This window comes from Elgaria multicarinata, chromosome 3, assembly GCF_023053635.1.
Source record: "Elgaria multicarinata webbii isolate HBS135686 ecotype San Diego chromosome 3, rElgMul1.1.pri, whole genome shotgun sequence".
In the NCBI taxonomy this organism is placed as follows: Eukaryota; Metazoa; Chordata; class Lepidosauria; order Squamata; family Anguidae; genus Elgaria; species Elgaria multicarinata.
The window spans coordinates 158,226,868-158,242,056 of NC_086173.1; the positions used below are offsets into that span (position 1 = coordinate 158,226,868).

Here is a 15,189-nt window from a genome sequence, read left to right on the forward strand (position 1 = left end):
TTTCTTATTTCATAGAATCAAAGCATTTTTTCTTTTGGTGGTACTGAAATTTGTGTGCGTCTTACAATCGATGGCGTCTTAGAATCGAAGAAATGTGGTATGTTGGACAATGGCAGCCGGTGGGACAGAACCAAGGGGTCGCCATAGGCGGAAAAAACTGTGTCATTGTATGTCTAACCCTACTGCCGCTGTTATGGGAGAAGGTGTTTCAGGTAATCAATCAGAATCAGATTCGGACCTAGAGGAGGAGGCACCAGACACCAGACAGCCTGTACAAGAGGCGGAGGAAGCTCTCATAGGTGATTCACCAGCTGGGAGTCAGCCCTCTCCAGAGCTTATCTACTCAAGGCCAAATCCTACACACAGTGGGAAGTGAGCTTTCTTCCGGAGGAGAGCGCCCCGACAAGCTAAGTGATGCAAAAGTCCACTGGAAGCTAAAATGCAGAGCGGAAGGAAGGTGTCATGTGAACTGTTCCTAACCATGGAGGCCACCAAGGTTTAAACACGCCCACTAACCATTTGCTGCAAGGGTTAGCAGCTTAGCTGTGACTTAGCGTGTTGTCTGAACAGGCCCATAGGTAAACTACCTTTGATACTGGAGGTAGCAGATAGCCCATAGGACTAGTAGCCATTGAGAGCCATCTACTCCATGAACTTGTTTAAGCCCCTTTTAAAGCCATCCAAAATGGGGGCCATCTTGTGGAAGTGAATTCCAGAGTTTAACTCTGAGCTGTGAGAAGAAGTTGTCCCTTTTATTTGTCATAAATTGCTCACCAAACAGCTTTTTGGGATGGCCCTGGGTTCTAGTATTATACAGATAATATAAAAATAGTATTACAAAAATAAGTAGGTTTGGTCTTTAAGGTACCAGTAGGCCCCAAGAATCAAGAGCCTCACTCAGGCCAAAGTCCTAAGGCTGGCACTCTTGTGGGGACGGCGGCAATGGCAACAGCGATCCCACCAAGAAGAGACCACTGGTGGTGGCGAGGGGACATCTAGCCTCTGCTCCTGGGCTACGGTCAGTACAGCCCTCACCCCCACTGCATGCTAGGTGGTGTAGGCTCTATGGGGGCCTAGGGATTTGAGAGAAAATGGCAGATCCCTCCTAAAATGGCCACTGAGGTTTGTGTTTTGCATTCAGAGCTCGGACTTTGCACACACCTAATAGCCAGTGCAGTTCTCTCCACACTGGCTACAATGGATAGGAGAGCAGTTTCCTGGCTCTGAGGTCAGAACCTTGTCTCTGACCAAAGGGCCTGAAATTAGACTATCCTATGCCTCCACTCTGATGCTGTCTGGGGAGGGGCATAGCATTGGTCCCTTAGCATCCTTACAGTCTTTGCAAGAGAGGAGGATGGATAGCAAAGTAGATGGCGTTGGCACTGCACGAAGCCCTCAGCTCATCAGCCTCAGTGGGGGCCAACTGCCATTCCATTCCACTGTGGACAATTTCCAAGATAGTCCTCTACTGTAGATCCATTTCCAGTGGAAGTTTCCCATTTGAACTCCTGCAGAATATCAGAAAATTGTTACTGATCCGCCATGGGATATTTTCTTCTATTCTTTCAGATTCTCTACTCGGCAGTAAAATTGCTAGCAGGGGGGATCAATACTCTTGGTTCAAAGTGTTCGATCACACAACCTTACTCATAAGGGGCAATATTGAGACCGGAAATTTCATGCCTGGAGATCTCTGGTAGCATTTTAACCCCCTCAAGTTCTCTCCAGCTGGAATCACACGGACACATTCATGCCCTTTCACACTCTTTTTATGAGACAGATTTCATTCAAAAAAATTATTTGGATTTGTAAATCCTTCCTGCATTAAAATGGAATCATAAAATCATAGAATAGCAGAGTTGGAAGGAGCCTACAAGGCCATCGAGTCCAACCCCCTGCTCAATGCAGGAATCTACCCTAAAGCATCCCTGACAGATGGTTGTCCAGCAGCCTCTTGAATGAGTCTAGTGTGAGAGAGCCCACAACCTCCCTAGGTAACTGATTCCATCGTCATACTGCTCTAACAGTCAGGAAGTTTTTCCTGATGTCCAGCTGGAATCTGGCTTCCTTTAACTTGAGCCCGTTATTCCGTGTCCTGCACTCTGGGAGGATCGAGAAGAGATCCTGGCCCTCCTCTCTGTGGAACACATAAACAATTCATTTGTAATTATTTTCTCTTTCAAAAATCCAATATTTAATCAATTCATCCACCCTTTAGAAGCTTCTTTTACCCAATTACATTCCTATGTATTTTTTGTCAAAGCTGAGGCTGCTTATTAACATTCACATAGTTAATTCATTTGTAAGTATGCCCTCTTCTTTGGTTACACTAATAACCAGTCAATTCCTCAACTCAAGTATTTCCCACACAGAACATTAGTATGGTGTCTCTCAAGAATGAATTCTCTAACGGGTTCTCAGACTGTGAGTCCTCCTGAAGCATTCTCCACACTCAAGGCATTATAAATAGTTTCTCTCCAGAATGAATTCTCTGATGTTTCTTGAAATTGGTGTTCACGCTGAAGCACTTCCCACACTGAGAACATTTGTATGGTTTCTCCCCAGTATGAGTTCTCTGATGTGTCTTCAAAACGCCTTGCTGAGTGAAGCCTTTCCCACACTCAGGGCATTTGTATGGTTTCTCTCCAGTATGAGTTCTTTGATGTGTCTTCAACGTGCCTCCCTCTCTGAAGCCTTTCCCACACTCAGGGCATTTGTATGGTTTTTCTCCAGTATGAGTTCTCTGATGCATCTTCAACGTGCTTCTCTCTCCGAAGCCTTTCCCACACTCAGGGCATTTGTATGGTTTCTCTCCAGTATGAGTTCTCTGATGTGTCTTCAACGTGCTGCGCTCTCTGAAGCCTTTCCCACACTCTGGGCATTTGTATGGTTTCTCTCCAGTATGAGTTCTCTGATGTGACTTCAACGTGCGTCCGTCTATGAAGCCTTTCCCACACTCAGGGCATTTGTATGGTTTCTCTCCAGAATGAATTCTCTGATGTCTCTTGAAATTGTCTTTTTCTCTTAAGCACTTCCCACACTGAGAACATTTGTATGGTTTCTCTCCAGTATGAGTTCTCTGATGTTTCTTCAGCTTGCTTCCCTCTCTGAAGCCTTTCCCACACTCAGGGCATTTGTATGGTTTCTCTTCAGTATGAGTTCTCTGATGTCTCTTCAACGTGTTTCGCTCTCTGAAGCCTTTCCCACACTCAGGGCATTTGTATGGTTTCTCTCCAGTATGAGTTCTCTGATGTGTCTTCAACGTGCTTCCCTCTATGAAGCATTTCCCACACTCAGGGCATTTGTATGGTTTCTCTCCAGAATGAAGTTTCTGATGTCTCTTGAAATTGGTGTTCACGCTGAAGCACTTCCCACACTGAGAACATTTGTATGGTTTCTCTCCAGTATGAGTTCTCTGATGTTTCTTCAACATGCTTCCCTCTGTGAAGCATTTCCCACAGAGAGGACATTTGTATGGTTTCTCTCCAGAATGAATTCTCTGGTGTCTTCTCACACTGCCTCTATAACTGAAGCACTTCCCACACTGAGAACATTCGTATGGTTTCATTCTAGTATCAATTTTCTCATGTCTAGCGAAGATTTCCCCTGACTCAGGATCTTCACGTACCCTCTCTCCAGTATGAAGCTGCTCATGGTTCATCAATTCTTCTTTCTGGTGGAAACATTTGTTACAATGGGAACATTCATATGGCCTCCCCCCACTTTGAATTTCTTGATTATGCTTTAGTGATTTTGTATAAATAAAGTGCTGTACACAGTCAGTAGGGATTTGAGATTTCTCTTCTGGGTGGTTAATCTGAAGTCGATTCAAATTACCCTGGTTGCCATTCTCAGAAAATTCAGATTTACACCCTCCTTTAATTGTTCGTTGATGCTGATCGAAGCATGGATTTCGCTGGAGATTTTCATCTGTCATGGGGCATTCGTCCAGATCCTCCGCGGTATCTATCACATCAGGTTGTAACTTGTAGCGATATCTTCTACCATACTTGGAGAACATGGGCATGTTGTCTCTTGAGCGTCCTTTGGAAGGGGGACTAAACGCAGCTGTAAGATCTTCCGTGACTTTATGACATTCCTTCTCTCTTCCCTCTGTGTCTGTCTCCTGACCCTCTTCGGACTTGCATCTTTCTTTGTGCATCTCAGCTGTCTCCATCACATTCGCTTGGCCCATCTGTGATGCTTTCCCAGACGTATCCTGTGGCTCCTTTCCTCCATACTGACAATCCTCCATCTTGACCTTGCTTCCGTTATTGTCGCCTGTGGAAATGGAAAAAGAAATGGTGCTCATTCTCTGCCGAGCTCTTTTGCCTGACTCCGTTTGCCTGACTCTTCCTTCTAAGGCATCTCTCTTTCTGCTGCATCCGGGTCTCTTTTATTTCTGTAATCCTTTCAACCCCCTCCAATATTCTTAAATTGTAAGATAACTAGAGCATAAGATCAGGCAAATATTAGATAAATTAATTTAAAATATTAATTACAAATAAAGGGTGGGGAGATTATGTTCTCGGTGAAGGAAGACAGGACCAATACAGTATTGTGAGGCCTGTGAGGATACAGAGAAAGCTGTACCCAATGGTGCCCCTCTGCCAGCGGAAGCCATACCAGTGGCAGGACGGAATTTCCCTTCATCCTACGGCACATCACCCACATCTGCTCTACACGCTTGGGAGACCCCTAATGCCAATTCCCAGGCTTGCATTGGAGCTACCTCTGATTAGGCTTTGTGTTCCCCCCAGATATATATGTATTTGGAATTCGAACGAGGACCACGCTTTAAGACAATCGGCGCTTTGGAACTGCTCTTTCTATGCACTCTTCTCAGTTCTTAAAATGACAAATGGCCTTAGTTATTCTTTCCTGCCTTGACGGGACTTGAGCAAAAGAGCTCCTTACCTAAAGGCTCTATGTTCCCCCCGTCCTCCTGCAGGACTTGCCAGACTGCGGTCTGTTGGGCTGGCCGGGGCAAACTCCGGCTGACGATTTGCAAACACAGGCGACTTCCACGGACATCTATCTCTTCCTGCAGGGGCAAAAATAAGTAGAAGGAAGGACACTATGGCAAAACCCCAAACAATTAATTCCACAAATAACAGTCCATGGATATACATTCCGTGAAATGAATTAATGGTGAAACCTGCCCCGTGCCACCCAAACATTTATAATTATTGTTTTAGAGACAGTTCTGGATCCACGAGCATCCCCGATCCTTTAGGTGGAGTGAAACCTCAATCCGTATTGTCCGGATTGAGTCTCAGTTTATTGGCTCTCATCCAGTCCATTACTGGGTTCAGGCACTGATTCAGAAGAGCTACTGCCTCTCCTGGGTTTGATGAAAAGGAGACGTAGAGCTGGGTGTCATCCGCATATATTCCGTGAACCGAATTAATGGGGAAAACTGCCCCATCCCACCCGAACATTTGTAATTATTGTTTTAGAGATAAACCTGAGAAAAGAGGTGGCTGGTTGCAGCATTTCGCTTCCACCTCTGGCCGCAACCCCATTTATTTATTTATTTATTTATTTATTTATTTGTGAACCGCCGAAGCTCTCTGGGCGGTTCACAAAAATTAAAACCACAATAAAACAACCAACAGGTTAAAAGCACAATTACAAAATACAGTATAAAAAGCACAACCAGGATAAAACCACGCAGCAAAATTGATATAAGATTAAAATACGGAGTTAAAACTGTAAAATTTAAATTTAAGTTAAAATTGTTAAAATACTGAGAGAATAAAAAGGTCTTCAGCCGGCGACGAAAGCAGTACAGTGTAGGCGCCAGGTGGACCTCTCTGAGGAGCTTATTCCACAACTGGGGTGCCACAGCGGAGAAAGCCCTCCTTCTAGTAGCCACCTGACTCACTTCCTTCAGCAGGGACTCACAGAGAAGGGCCCCTGTAGATGATCTTAAGGTCCGGGCAGGTACATATGGGAGGAGGCGTTCCTTCAAATAACCTGGCCCCAAACCTTTTAGGGCTTTAAATGTCAATACCAGCACTTTGAATCGGGCCCGGACCTGGACTGGCAGCCAATGAAGCTGGAAAAGGACTGGCGTAATGTGATCTCGCCGGCCAGTCCCTGTTAGTAAACGGGCTGCCCTGTTTTGTACCAGCTGAAGCTTCCGGACCGTTTTCAAAGGCAGCCCCACGTATAACGCATTGCAGTAATCCAAGCGAGAGGTTATCAGAGCATGGATAACTGTAGCTAGGCTATCTCTGTCCAGATAAGGGCGTAGTTGGTATATCAACCTAAGCTGATAAAAGGGGCTCTTTGCCACTGAGTTCACCTGTGCCTCAAGTGACAGTTCTGGATCCAAGAGCACCCCCAAACTACGGACCCGATCCCTTAGGGAGAGTGCAACCCCCTCCAGGACAGGGCAAACATCACCTCGCCGGACAGATGAACCACTCGCTAACAGTACCTCCGTCTTGTCTGGATTGAGTCTCAGTTTGTTAGCCCTCATCCAGTCCATTACCGTGCCCAGGCACTGGTTCAGAACAGCCACTGCCTCACCTGGGTTTGATGAAAAGGAAAGGTAGAGCTGGGTATCATCTGCATATTGATCCTTGGGAGCTCAGGGCTCTGCAGGCCTTCTCCCAGCTGCTTGGAAATGAGAACATCCCATCAACGAAGTTCCTCAAATCACATGGACATCCATTTTAGCATTCATGTGACCCTGAATCACCGGAATGTCGCCTACCTCTTTCACACCAGTTTGGTCCATTTCTTGTTCTTCAGGAAGAAGTGAAGAATTTGAAAAGCTTGGGAATTGGCTTCCACTGCCTGGGAAGGATAGAAGGAGGATTTTACTAAGGGAAGCAGCCCCTTCTTTTCCACACTCTAAAATATTTTAAACGAATCGCCGTCTTGCGAAATGAGCGTCTTCCTACTAAGTGTTTTCTAGAAATGGATAATAATTGTCATTGGGCGGCAATATTCCAAAAGCTCCTGCATAGTTATCATCTGCCTGAATTGTAGTTTGCTCTAGGCATGGATAAGAAGCAACTTAGGGATTGGTGTTTTGGGATAGATTCCAGGAGGGACCTGCAACTTATTAAAAATTCTAAATTCTCTCGGTGGTTCCCTCTTCTACAAACAGAACACTAAAGAGCATGTTATCTGTCCAAATTGAGACCACTGCCCCTGAGAAATGCTTTCATTGAATTGAGATTTCAAGTGATGCCAACCGCAGCGCTGGACGGACACTACCACAAGGTACCATTTGAATCGAGATTATGTATCTGTGGTCAACAACAAGTGGAAGACATAGCACAGCACATGTTAACTTGCCTTCTGTATAGGGACCCAAGAGAGAGACTCTTGAAACCGCTGATGACATATGGAAGAAAGAATGCCAATTGAATCATAGAATAGCAGAGTTGGAAGGGGCCTCCAAGGCCATCGAGTCCAACCCCCCTGCTCAATGCAGGAATCCACCCTAAAGCATCCCTGACAGGTGGTTGTCCAGCTGCCTCTTGAACGACTCTAGTGTGGGAGAGCCCACAACACCCCTAGGTAACTGATTCCATTGTCGTACTGCTCTAACAGTCAGGAAGTTTATCCTGATGTCCAGCTGATGATGATGATGAACTTATAATAAAACTGGCCATCCAAAGCACTGAAATGCTGAGCGGTAGAAAATAGTTTTAAAAGCCCATCTAAAATTAAACATTGGAAGAACCAATCTAATCTCCCTAAGGAGGAAGTTCCTTTAAGTGTTGCAGACACGAGGGGATTTTGGCACAGACAGCCTGTAATTCAGCAGTAGGAAATGATGCCTCTGCTGAAATTCCCTTTTCCTTGCAACTGCTGAAAGCTCAGGAGTCCTGTATCCCTTTTTGCCTCCTCATCATCCAGGAGGAAATCTCTCTCAGTCTTCCTTGCTCAGCCTTCTGTACATTGGCTTCCATTGTACAATGTATGTGCAGCTAAGTTGTTCTAGTGAACTCCCTTTTGATGTAGCAGCTCAGCTCTTGCACAAGGTTTTGCAATAATCTTGCTTGGGAGCAGGTCTTCCTTTTTAATCTGATCTAGTCTAAGTATCCCACAAATACCAATGTAGCATCACCGTTTTGCTCAGGTTCTTTGTAGATCTCTCCCTTCACAGGATCTGATGGTTCTTCAAACACCTCCTTAAGCGGCCCCTGAAACAGGCAGGATGATTCTACTCAGAACAGAGGGCAAGAAACTCTTTCTGCTCATCTGGGTAAAAATGGTTTATCTGCGTTTTAATTCATTGAATATAGTATTTCCTGCTTCAAAACATGCAGCGCTAAGACAGGATATTTCTAAAGTCACTGAAATATTAGTAACAACAACAAAAGGTATGATGTAAAGGTAAGTATTGTATGTGGCAATACACTATAAGGGGGGAACTTCCAACAATTGTACAACTTTTGAAAACAATGAAAAGGCTCTGATTTAAATTGGCTTTCAGTGTCCAAAGCTAAGCTTGTCCTTAGCCAGGTTTTATCAGTTCTACCCACATTTAACTGAATAAATGCAGATGCTTCCAACTACCTTATGTATATCCTACGTCATTTCTGAGATTCTAGGAATAAAATATTGAAACCTCACCTGCAACTTCTCTCCCTTGGCCTCTTGCTGGCTCATGAGGAAGTCCTCGGCCAGGGCCACGGCCTGGGAGCAGGTGTCCGGCCCTCCTGCCCGGATCCAGCCCTGGAGGTCCACTGGCAGGCTGGCCAGGAACTGCTCCAGGATCAGCAGCTCCAGGATCTGCTCCTTGCTGTGTCTCTCCGGCTTCAGCCACTGCCGGCAAAGCTCCTGGACTTGGCTGTGAATCCTTCGGGGGTCTCTGACCTCCTGGCAGAAGAATTGCCTGAACTTCTGGCGCTGCGCCTCCATCCTCAGGGCTTCCCCTCGCAAGATGGCCGCCTTCACTTTCCCATAGTCCTCCTGATCTCTGGCTTCCAGGCTGCCAAAGGCCTCTTCTGCTTCCTCGCTCAGTGCTGGCAAGAGCCGGGCTGCCCACTCTCCTCTCGGCCATCGGCAGGCCTTGGCCACTTGCTCAAAGGAGGCCAGGAAGGCCTTGGTGTCATCCCATGGGGCAATCTCCGACATCACTGGGCTTCCCTGCGTTGTGTGAAGGGGCTGCAGAGTCCTCAGGAACTCCTGCCATTGGGCTTCCCAGCGCTCTTGCATCCCCCTGGATGGTTCCCCTTTGCCCTCTTGCGATGTGTCCCATCCTGGTCGCTCTGTCGCGTATTCCTGCTTAACTGGACTGGAGGCTTCTCCTGCTCTGCCTGGTCCTTCTTCTAGTCCTGGGCCTGCAGGTTTTCTCCCCTTCATCGCTTTCTCTCCTAGCTCTGCCCTCTCAGATCTAGAGTTAGAGTATTTCCAAATTAGACATTTTTAGTGGAATATCTTAGACATAACCAACATTTAAGGATGACACCGGACCTGAAGTTCATAATGAAAAGAATATTTGGAACTAAAGTCACACATTCACTCCAAACAAGATGCTGCTTTAAGATCATAACATGATAATAATTATTCTAGCAATAACACACATAAAGTTTTTTTTTCAGAATTTCTTATACATGGGTCGAAGTGAGATAGAGAGACAGGCAAAATTACTATTACCTATGGTAAACCTGGTGAAATTCCATCTTCATCACAACAGTTAAAGTGCAGGAGCTATACTAGAGCGTAGGGTGACCATATGAAAAGGCGGACAGGGCTCCTGTATCTTTAACAGTTGCATAGAAAAGGGAATTTCAACAGGTGTCGTTTGTATATATGGAGAACCTGGTGAAATTCCCTCTTCATCGCAACAATTAAAGCTGCAAGTGCCCTGCCCTCTTTTAAATCTTGTCATTCTAGTACAGCTCCTGCAGCTTTAACCATTATGATGAAGAGGAAATTTCACCACGTTCCCCATATATACAAACGACACCTGCTGAAATTCCCTTTTCTATGCAACTGTTAAAGATACAGGAGCCCTGTCCTCCTTTTCATAGGGTCACCCTACAGTAAAGTACCAAGCAGGGAGAAACTGCTCAAAAAACAAACTAGCTCACCATAACTTCCTGCCTGGCATTTCTTCTCATTTTTGTGTTAAATCTGACAAAACCCTAAATCTGAGAAATCTGTCTACACTTCCACCCTGCAAGGTAGGACAGGCTGCAAGACGCATTTTGTCTCTGCTCCCCAAAAGTAGTGCTTCAACCACCCCTGTGCTTTTCTAATATCCCTTCAGATGCCCACGGGAGGTCAGGCTCGGGGTTATTTCATAGAGGGAGAAGGATGGGCCCCATTTCAGAAATTTCTTTAATCTCTTTAACAGCCTAAGGAGCAGGTTTGCCAGGCAGCTCAGCGCACGGAGAGGCTGGAATCCAGGCGAAACTAGAGAGCCAAATCAACCCCAACGTAAAATGAAACATCAAACTAGCTGGCGATAACTTGCTGACTAGAGCCTGAAGAGTTACTCACCTGCGCGTCTTACACCTGGGCGTCCTCTTGGGCCTCCAGGGCTTGGCAGAGTTTGGGCTCCGATTCTTTGCCCACCAGCAGAAACACAAAAGTCCTTCCAGGTTTCCCAGGGAGGGCAATTCAAACTGACCAATCAAGGTCCTTGGGAGACGTGATCGTCCAAGTAAGCTCTACTTCATTTATTTTGCATAATTTGACTTTTGGGGGAGGGAGAGTGAAGCTGGACTCTGGAATGTCAGCCTGGAAGGCAAAGAGATGTAAATTTGGGCACTTTGGCTGATCCTTTGTGCACTTCCTTGGAGTAAATCGCACTGAAAGTCTTTTTGGCTCAAGCTGCACAAAGCCAGGAAATGGGAAGCTAAGGTTTAACAACCATCCCCCATGATCAGAAATGTTGTGCAAAATCACACATTTGCTTTCAACTTACTCACACGTCTCCTTGGTCTTTCAGGCCTAAATATAGATGGGGAAGATGGAGGGTCTGGAACTAATAAATGAGATGCCTGCTGGATCAGACCTTCATCTAGCCCAGCGCTCTGTTCACACAGTGGCCAAAGAACTGCCCATGGAAAACCCACAAGCAGGATATGAGGGCAACAGAACCCTCCCACCCATGTTCCACAGCAACTGGTATACATAGATGACACCGTAACCCACAGGGCTAATGCCTTTTGAGCTAAAGTTCATCGCTTAGTGTGTCGTGTGAACTGTTCCTAACCATGGAGGCCACCAAGGTTTAAACACGCCCACTAACCATTTGCTGCAAGGGTTAGCAGCTTAGCCGTGACTTAGCGTGTTGTCTGAACAGGCCCATAGGCAAACTGCCTTTGATACTGGAGGTAGCAGATAGCCTTTAGGGGGACGTACTAAACCGAAGGACACCGAATGGCCATTGAAATGCATTGTGTCATTCCGAATGGCCATAGGAAATCATTGAAGGAGTTTAGGGATCATCTACAAATTAAAATACCTAAAGGAGTTAAACATTTAGTTATCATAGAAAACCACACAGAACCAAAATACAAACTAACAAAGTGGTTTTGGGGAACAGTTCCTATGACCCCCAACACAGTGGTTTCTAGGGATCATCTCCAAACGTAAAAAGAAAACAGAATACAATAAAGAGAAGGTGACTGCCGTTTCATACAATGCTTCATAGGCACCAGTTTAAAACGACCAAAATAAGTGGAGAAGAGGTTGCCAAAAACTGTCACAGATTATTTCCATGTTTACAAATGCCTCCCCCCCCCCGCACCCTCTCCTCACAACAGGCTTACATTTCAAAGTGGTCATAGGAATACATGGGAATGATACCACAAGCCCCTTAAGAATCAGATGAAGCTGAAAATGCTTACGGAGGTTGAAATTAGAAACCCAAGCATCCTAAGACTCTGTGCTTGATACATGTTGCATTGGACTTGCCCCCAACTTGCGCATAGCCATAATATGGGGTGTCATTCACAATGGCCATAGGAAAGCATTAAGCTGTCACAAGCAGGCACACAGAAAAGAGGGGGAGCCCCAAAACGCACATGGAGATTTGAACTAAACCCCAAAAATCCTAAGAGTTTCTACTGGAGACATGCTCCACCGGAAAGACCCCCACATTGCACATGCGCCCATAAGGTTCCATCAGAACGGCCATAGGAAAGCATTGGACAGTCACGCAGCCCCAGAAATCAGGGGGAGCCCCGAAATTCTCATAGACATTTGTAATGAGACCCTAAGCATCCTAAGAGTTTTTGCTGCAGGTGTGCTCCATTGCAATGGCCCCTAAGCTGCGCACGGGCACATGAGGTTTCTTCAGAATGGCCATAGGAAAACAATGGGCCTATCTGGAAGCCCCAGAAAATCAGGGGGAGCCCCAAAATTCTCATAGATATTTGTAATGAGACCCTAAGCATCCTAAGAGTTTTTGATGCAGGCGTGCTCCATTGGAATGGCTCCTACGCTGCGCACGGGCACATGAGGTTTCTTCAGAATGGCCATAGGAAAACAATGGGCCTATCTGGAAGCCCCAGAAAATCAGGGGGAGCCCCAAAATTCTCACAGACATTTCTAATGAGACCCTAAGCCTGCTAAGAGTTTTTGCTGCAGGTGTGGTCCATTGCAATGGCCCCTACACTGTGCACGGGCACATGAGGTTTCTTCAGAATGGCCATAGGAAAACAATGGGGTTCTCTGGCAACTCCAGAAAATCAGGGGGAGCCCCAAAATTCTCACATACATTTCTAATGAGACCCTAAGCATCCTAAGAGTTTTTGCTGCAGGTGTGCTCCATTGGAATGGCTCCTAATCTGCGCACTTGCACATGAGGTTTCTTCAGAATGGCCATAGGAAAACAATGGGCCGATCTGGCAGCCCCAGAAAATCAGGGGGAGCCCCGAAATTCTCATAGATATTTGTAATGAGACCCTAAGCCTGCTAAGAATTTTTGCTGCAGTCGCGGTCCATTGCAATGGCCCCTAAGCTGCGCACGGGCACATGAGGTTTCTTCAGAATGGCCATAGGAAAACAATGGGCCTTTCTGGAAGCCCCAGAAAATCAGGGGGAGCCCCAAAATTCTCACAGACATTTCTAATGAGACCCTAAGCATCCTAAGAGTTTTTGCTGCAGGTGTGCTCCATTGCAATGGCCCCTAAGCTGCGCACAGGCACATGAGGTTTCTTCAGAATGGCCATAGGAAAACAATGGGGTTCTCTGGCAACTCCAGAAAATCAGGGAGAGCCCCAAAATTCTCGTAGAGGCTTTTAATAACACACTAAGCCTGCTAAGAGTTTTTGCTGCAGGTGTGCTCCATTGCAATGACCCCTACGCTGCGCACTGGCACATGAGGTTTCTTCAGAATGGCCATAGGAAAACAATGGGCCTATCTGGCAGCCCCAGAAAATCAGGGGGAGCCCCAAAATTCTCACAGACATTTCTAATGAGACCCTAAGCATACTAAGAGTTTTTGCTGCAGGTGTGCTCCATTGGAATGGCTCATAATCTGCGCACGGGCACATGAAGTTTCTTCAGAATTGCCATAGGAAAACAATGGGCCTATCTGGCAGCCCCAGAAAATCAGGGGGAGCCCCGAAATTCTCATAGATATTTGTAATGAGACCCTAAGCATCCTAAGAGTTTTTGCTGCAGGTGTGGTCCATTGCAATGGCCCCTACACTGTGCACGGGCACATGAGGTTTCTTCAGAATGGCCATAGGAAAACAATGGGGTTCTCTGGCAACTCCAGAAAATCAGGGGGAGCCCCAAAATTCTCATAGAGGCTTGTAATAACACACTAAGCCTGCTAAGAGTTTTTGCTGCAGATGTGCTCCATTGCAATGGCCCCTACACTGTGCACGGGCACATGAGGTTTCTTAAGAATGGCCATAGGAAAACAATGGGGTTCTCTGGCAACTCCAGAAAATCAGGGAGAGCCCCAAAATTCTCGTAGAGGCTTTTAATAACACACTAAGCCTGCTAAGAGTTTTTGCTGCAGGTGTGCTCCATTGCAATGACCCCTACGCTGCGCACTGGCACATGAGGTTTCTTCAGAATGGCCATAGGAAAACAATGGGCCTATCTGGCAGCTGCAGAAAATCAGGGGGAGCCCCAAAATTCTCACAGACATTTCTAATGATACCCTAAGCCTGCTAAGAATTTTTGCTGCAGGTGTGCTCCATTGGAATGGCTCCTAATCTGCGCACAGGCACATGAGGTTTCTTCAGAATGGCCATAGGAAAACAATGGGGTTCTCCGGCAACACCAGAAAATCAGGGGGAGCCCCAAAATTCTCATAGAGGCTTGTAATAACACACTAAGCCTGCTAAGAGTTTTTGCTGCAGATGTGCTCCATTGCAATGGCCCCTACGCTGCGCACGGGCACATGAGGTTTCTTCAGAATGGCCATAGGAAAACAATGGGCCGATCTGGCAACTCCAGAAAATCAGGGGGAGCCCCAAAATTCTCGTAAAGGCTTGTAATAACACACTAAGCCTGCTAAGAGTTTTTGCTGCAGGCGTGCTCCATTGCAAGGGCCCCTACGCTGCGCACGGGCACATGAGGTTTCTTCAGAATGGCCATAGGAAAACAATGGGCCGATCTGGCAGCCCCAGAAAATCAGGGGGAGCCCCAAAATTCTCACAGACATTTCTAATGAGACCCTAAGCATCCTAAGAGTTTTTGCTGCAGGTGTGCTCCATTGCAATGGCCCCTACGCTGCGCACGGGCACATGAGGTTTCTTCAGAATGGCCATAGGAAAACAATGGGCCTTTCTGGAAGCCCCAGAAAATCAGGGGGAGCCCCAAAATTCTCACAGACATTTCTAATGAGACCCTAAGCATCCTAAGAGTTTTTGCTGCAGGTGTGCTCCATTGCAATGGCCCCTAAGCTGCGCACAGGCACATGAGGTTTCTTCAGAATGGCCATAGGAAAACAATGGGGTTCTCTGGCAACTCCAGAAAATCAGGGAGAGCCCCAAAATTCTCGTAGAGGCTTTTAATAACACACTAAGCCTGCTAAGAGTTTTTGCTGCAGGTGTGCTCCATTGCAAGGGCCCCTACGCTGCGCACTGGCACATGAGGTTTCTTCAGAATGGCCATAGGAAAACAATGGGCCTATCTGGCAGCCCCAGAAAATCAGGGGGAGCCCCAAAATTCTCACAGACATTTCTAATGAGACCCTAAGCATACTAAGAGTTTTTGCTGCAGGTGTGCTCCATTGCAATGACC

The 15,189-nt window shown here is 46.4% G+C and overlaps 2 protein-coding genes across 2 annotated transcripts in view; both read right to left on the reverse strand.

Moving 5' to 3' along the window:
* The window catches only part of LOC134395624 (zinc finger protein 397-like), a 284,784-nt gene extending 275,451 nt beyond the window's left edge, over nucleotides 1–9,333 (reverse strand). Inside the window, exon 1 of the mRNA XM_063121783.1 lies at nucleotides 8,602–9,333. Within this exon, the coding sequence (XP_062977853.1) occupies nucleotides 8,602–9,333 (732 nt within the window). The remainder of the gene's footprint in view (nucleotides 1–8,601) is intronic.
* Nucleotides 2,453–6,748, reverse strand: LOC134396970 (oocyte zinc finger protein XlCOF6-like). Its single transcript, XM_063123585.1, has 3 exons — nucleotides 6,725–6,748; nucleotides 4,918–5,044; nucleotides 2,453–4,281 (listed from the first exon to the last, which is right to left on the reverse strand). The coding sequence occupies exons 1-3, from the start codon at nucleotides 6,746–6,748 to the stop codon at nucleotides 2,453–2,455; spliced, it is 1,980 nt and encodes a 659-aa protein (XP_062979655.1).
* Nucleotides 9,334–15,189: the final 5,856 nt, after the last annotated feature.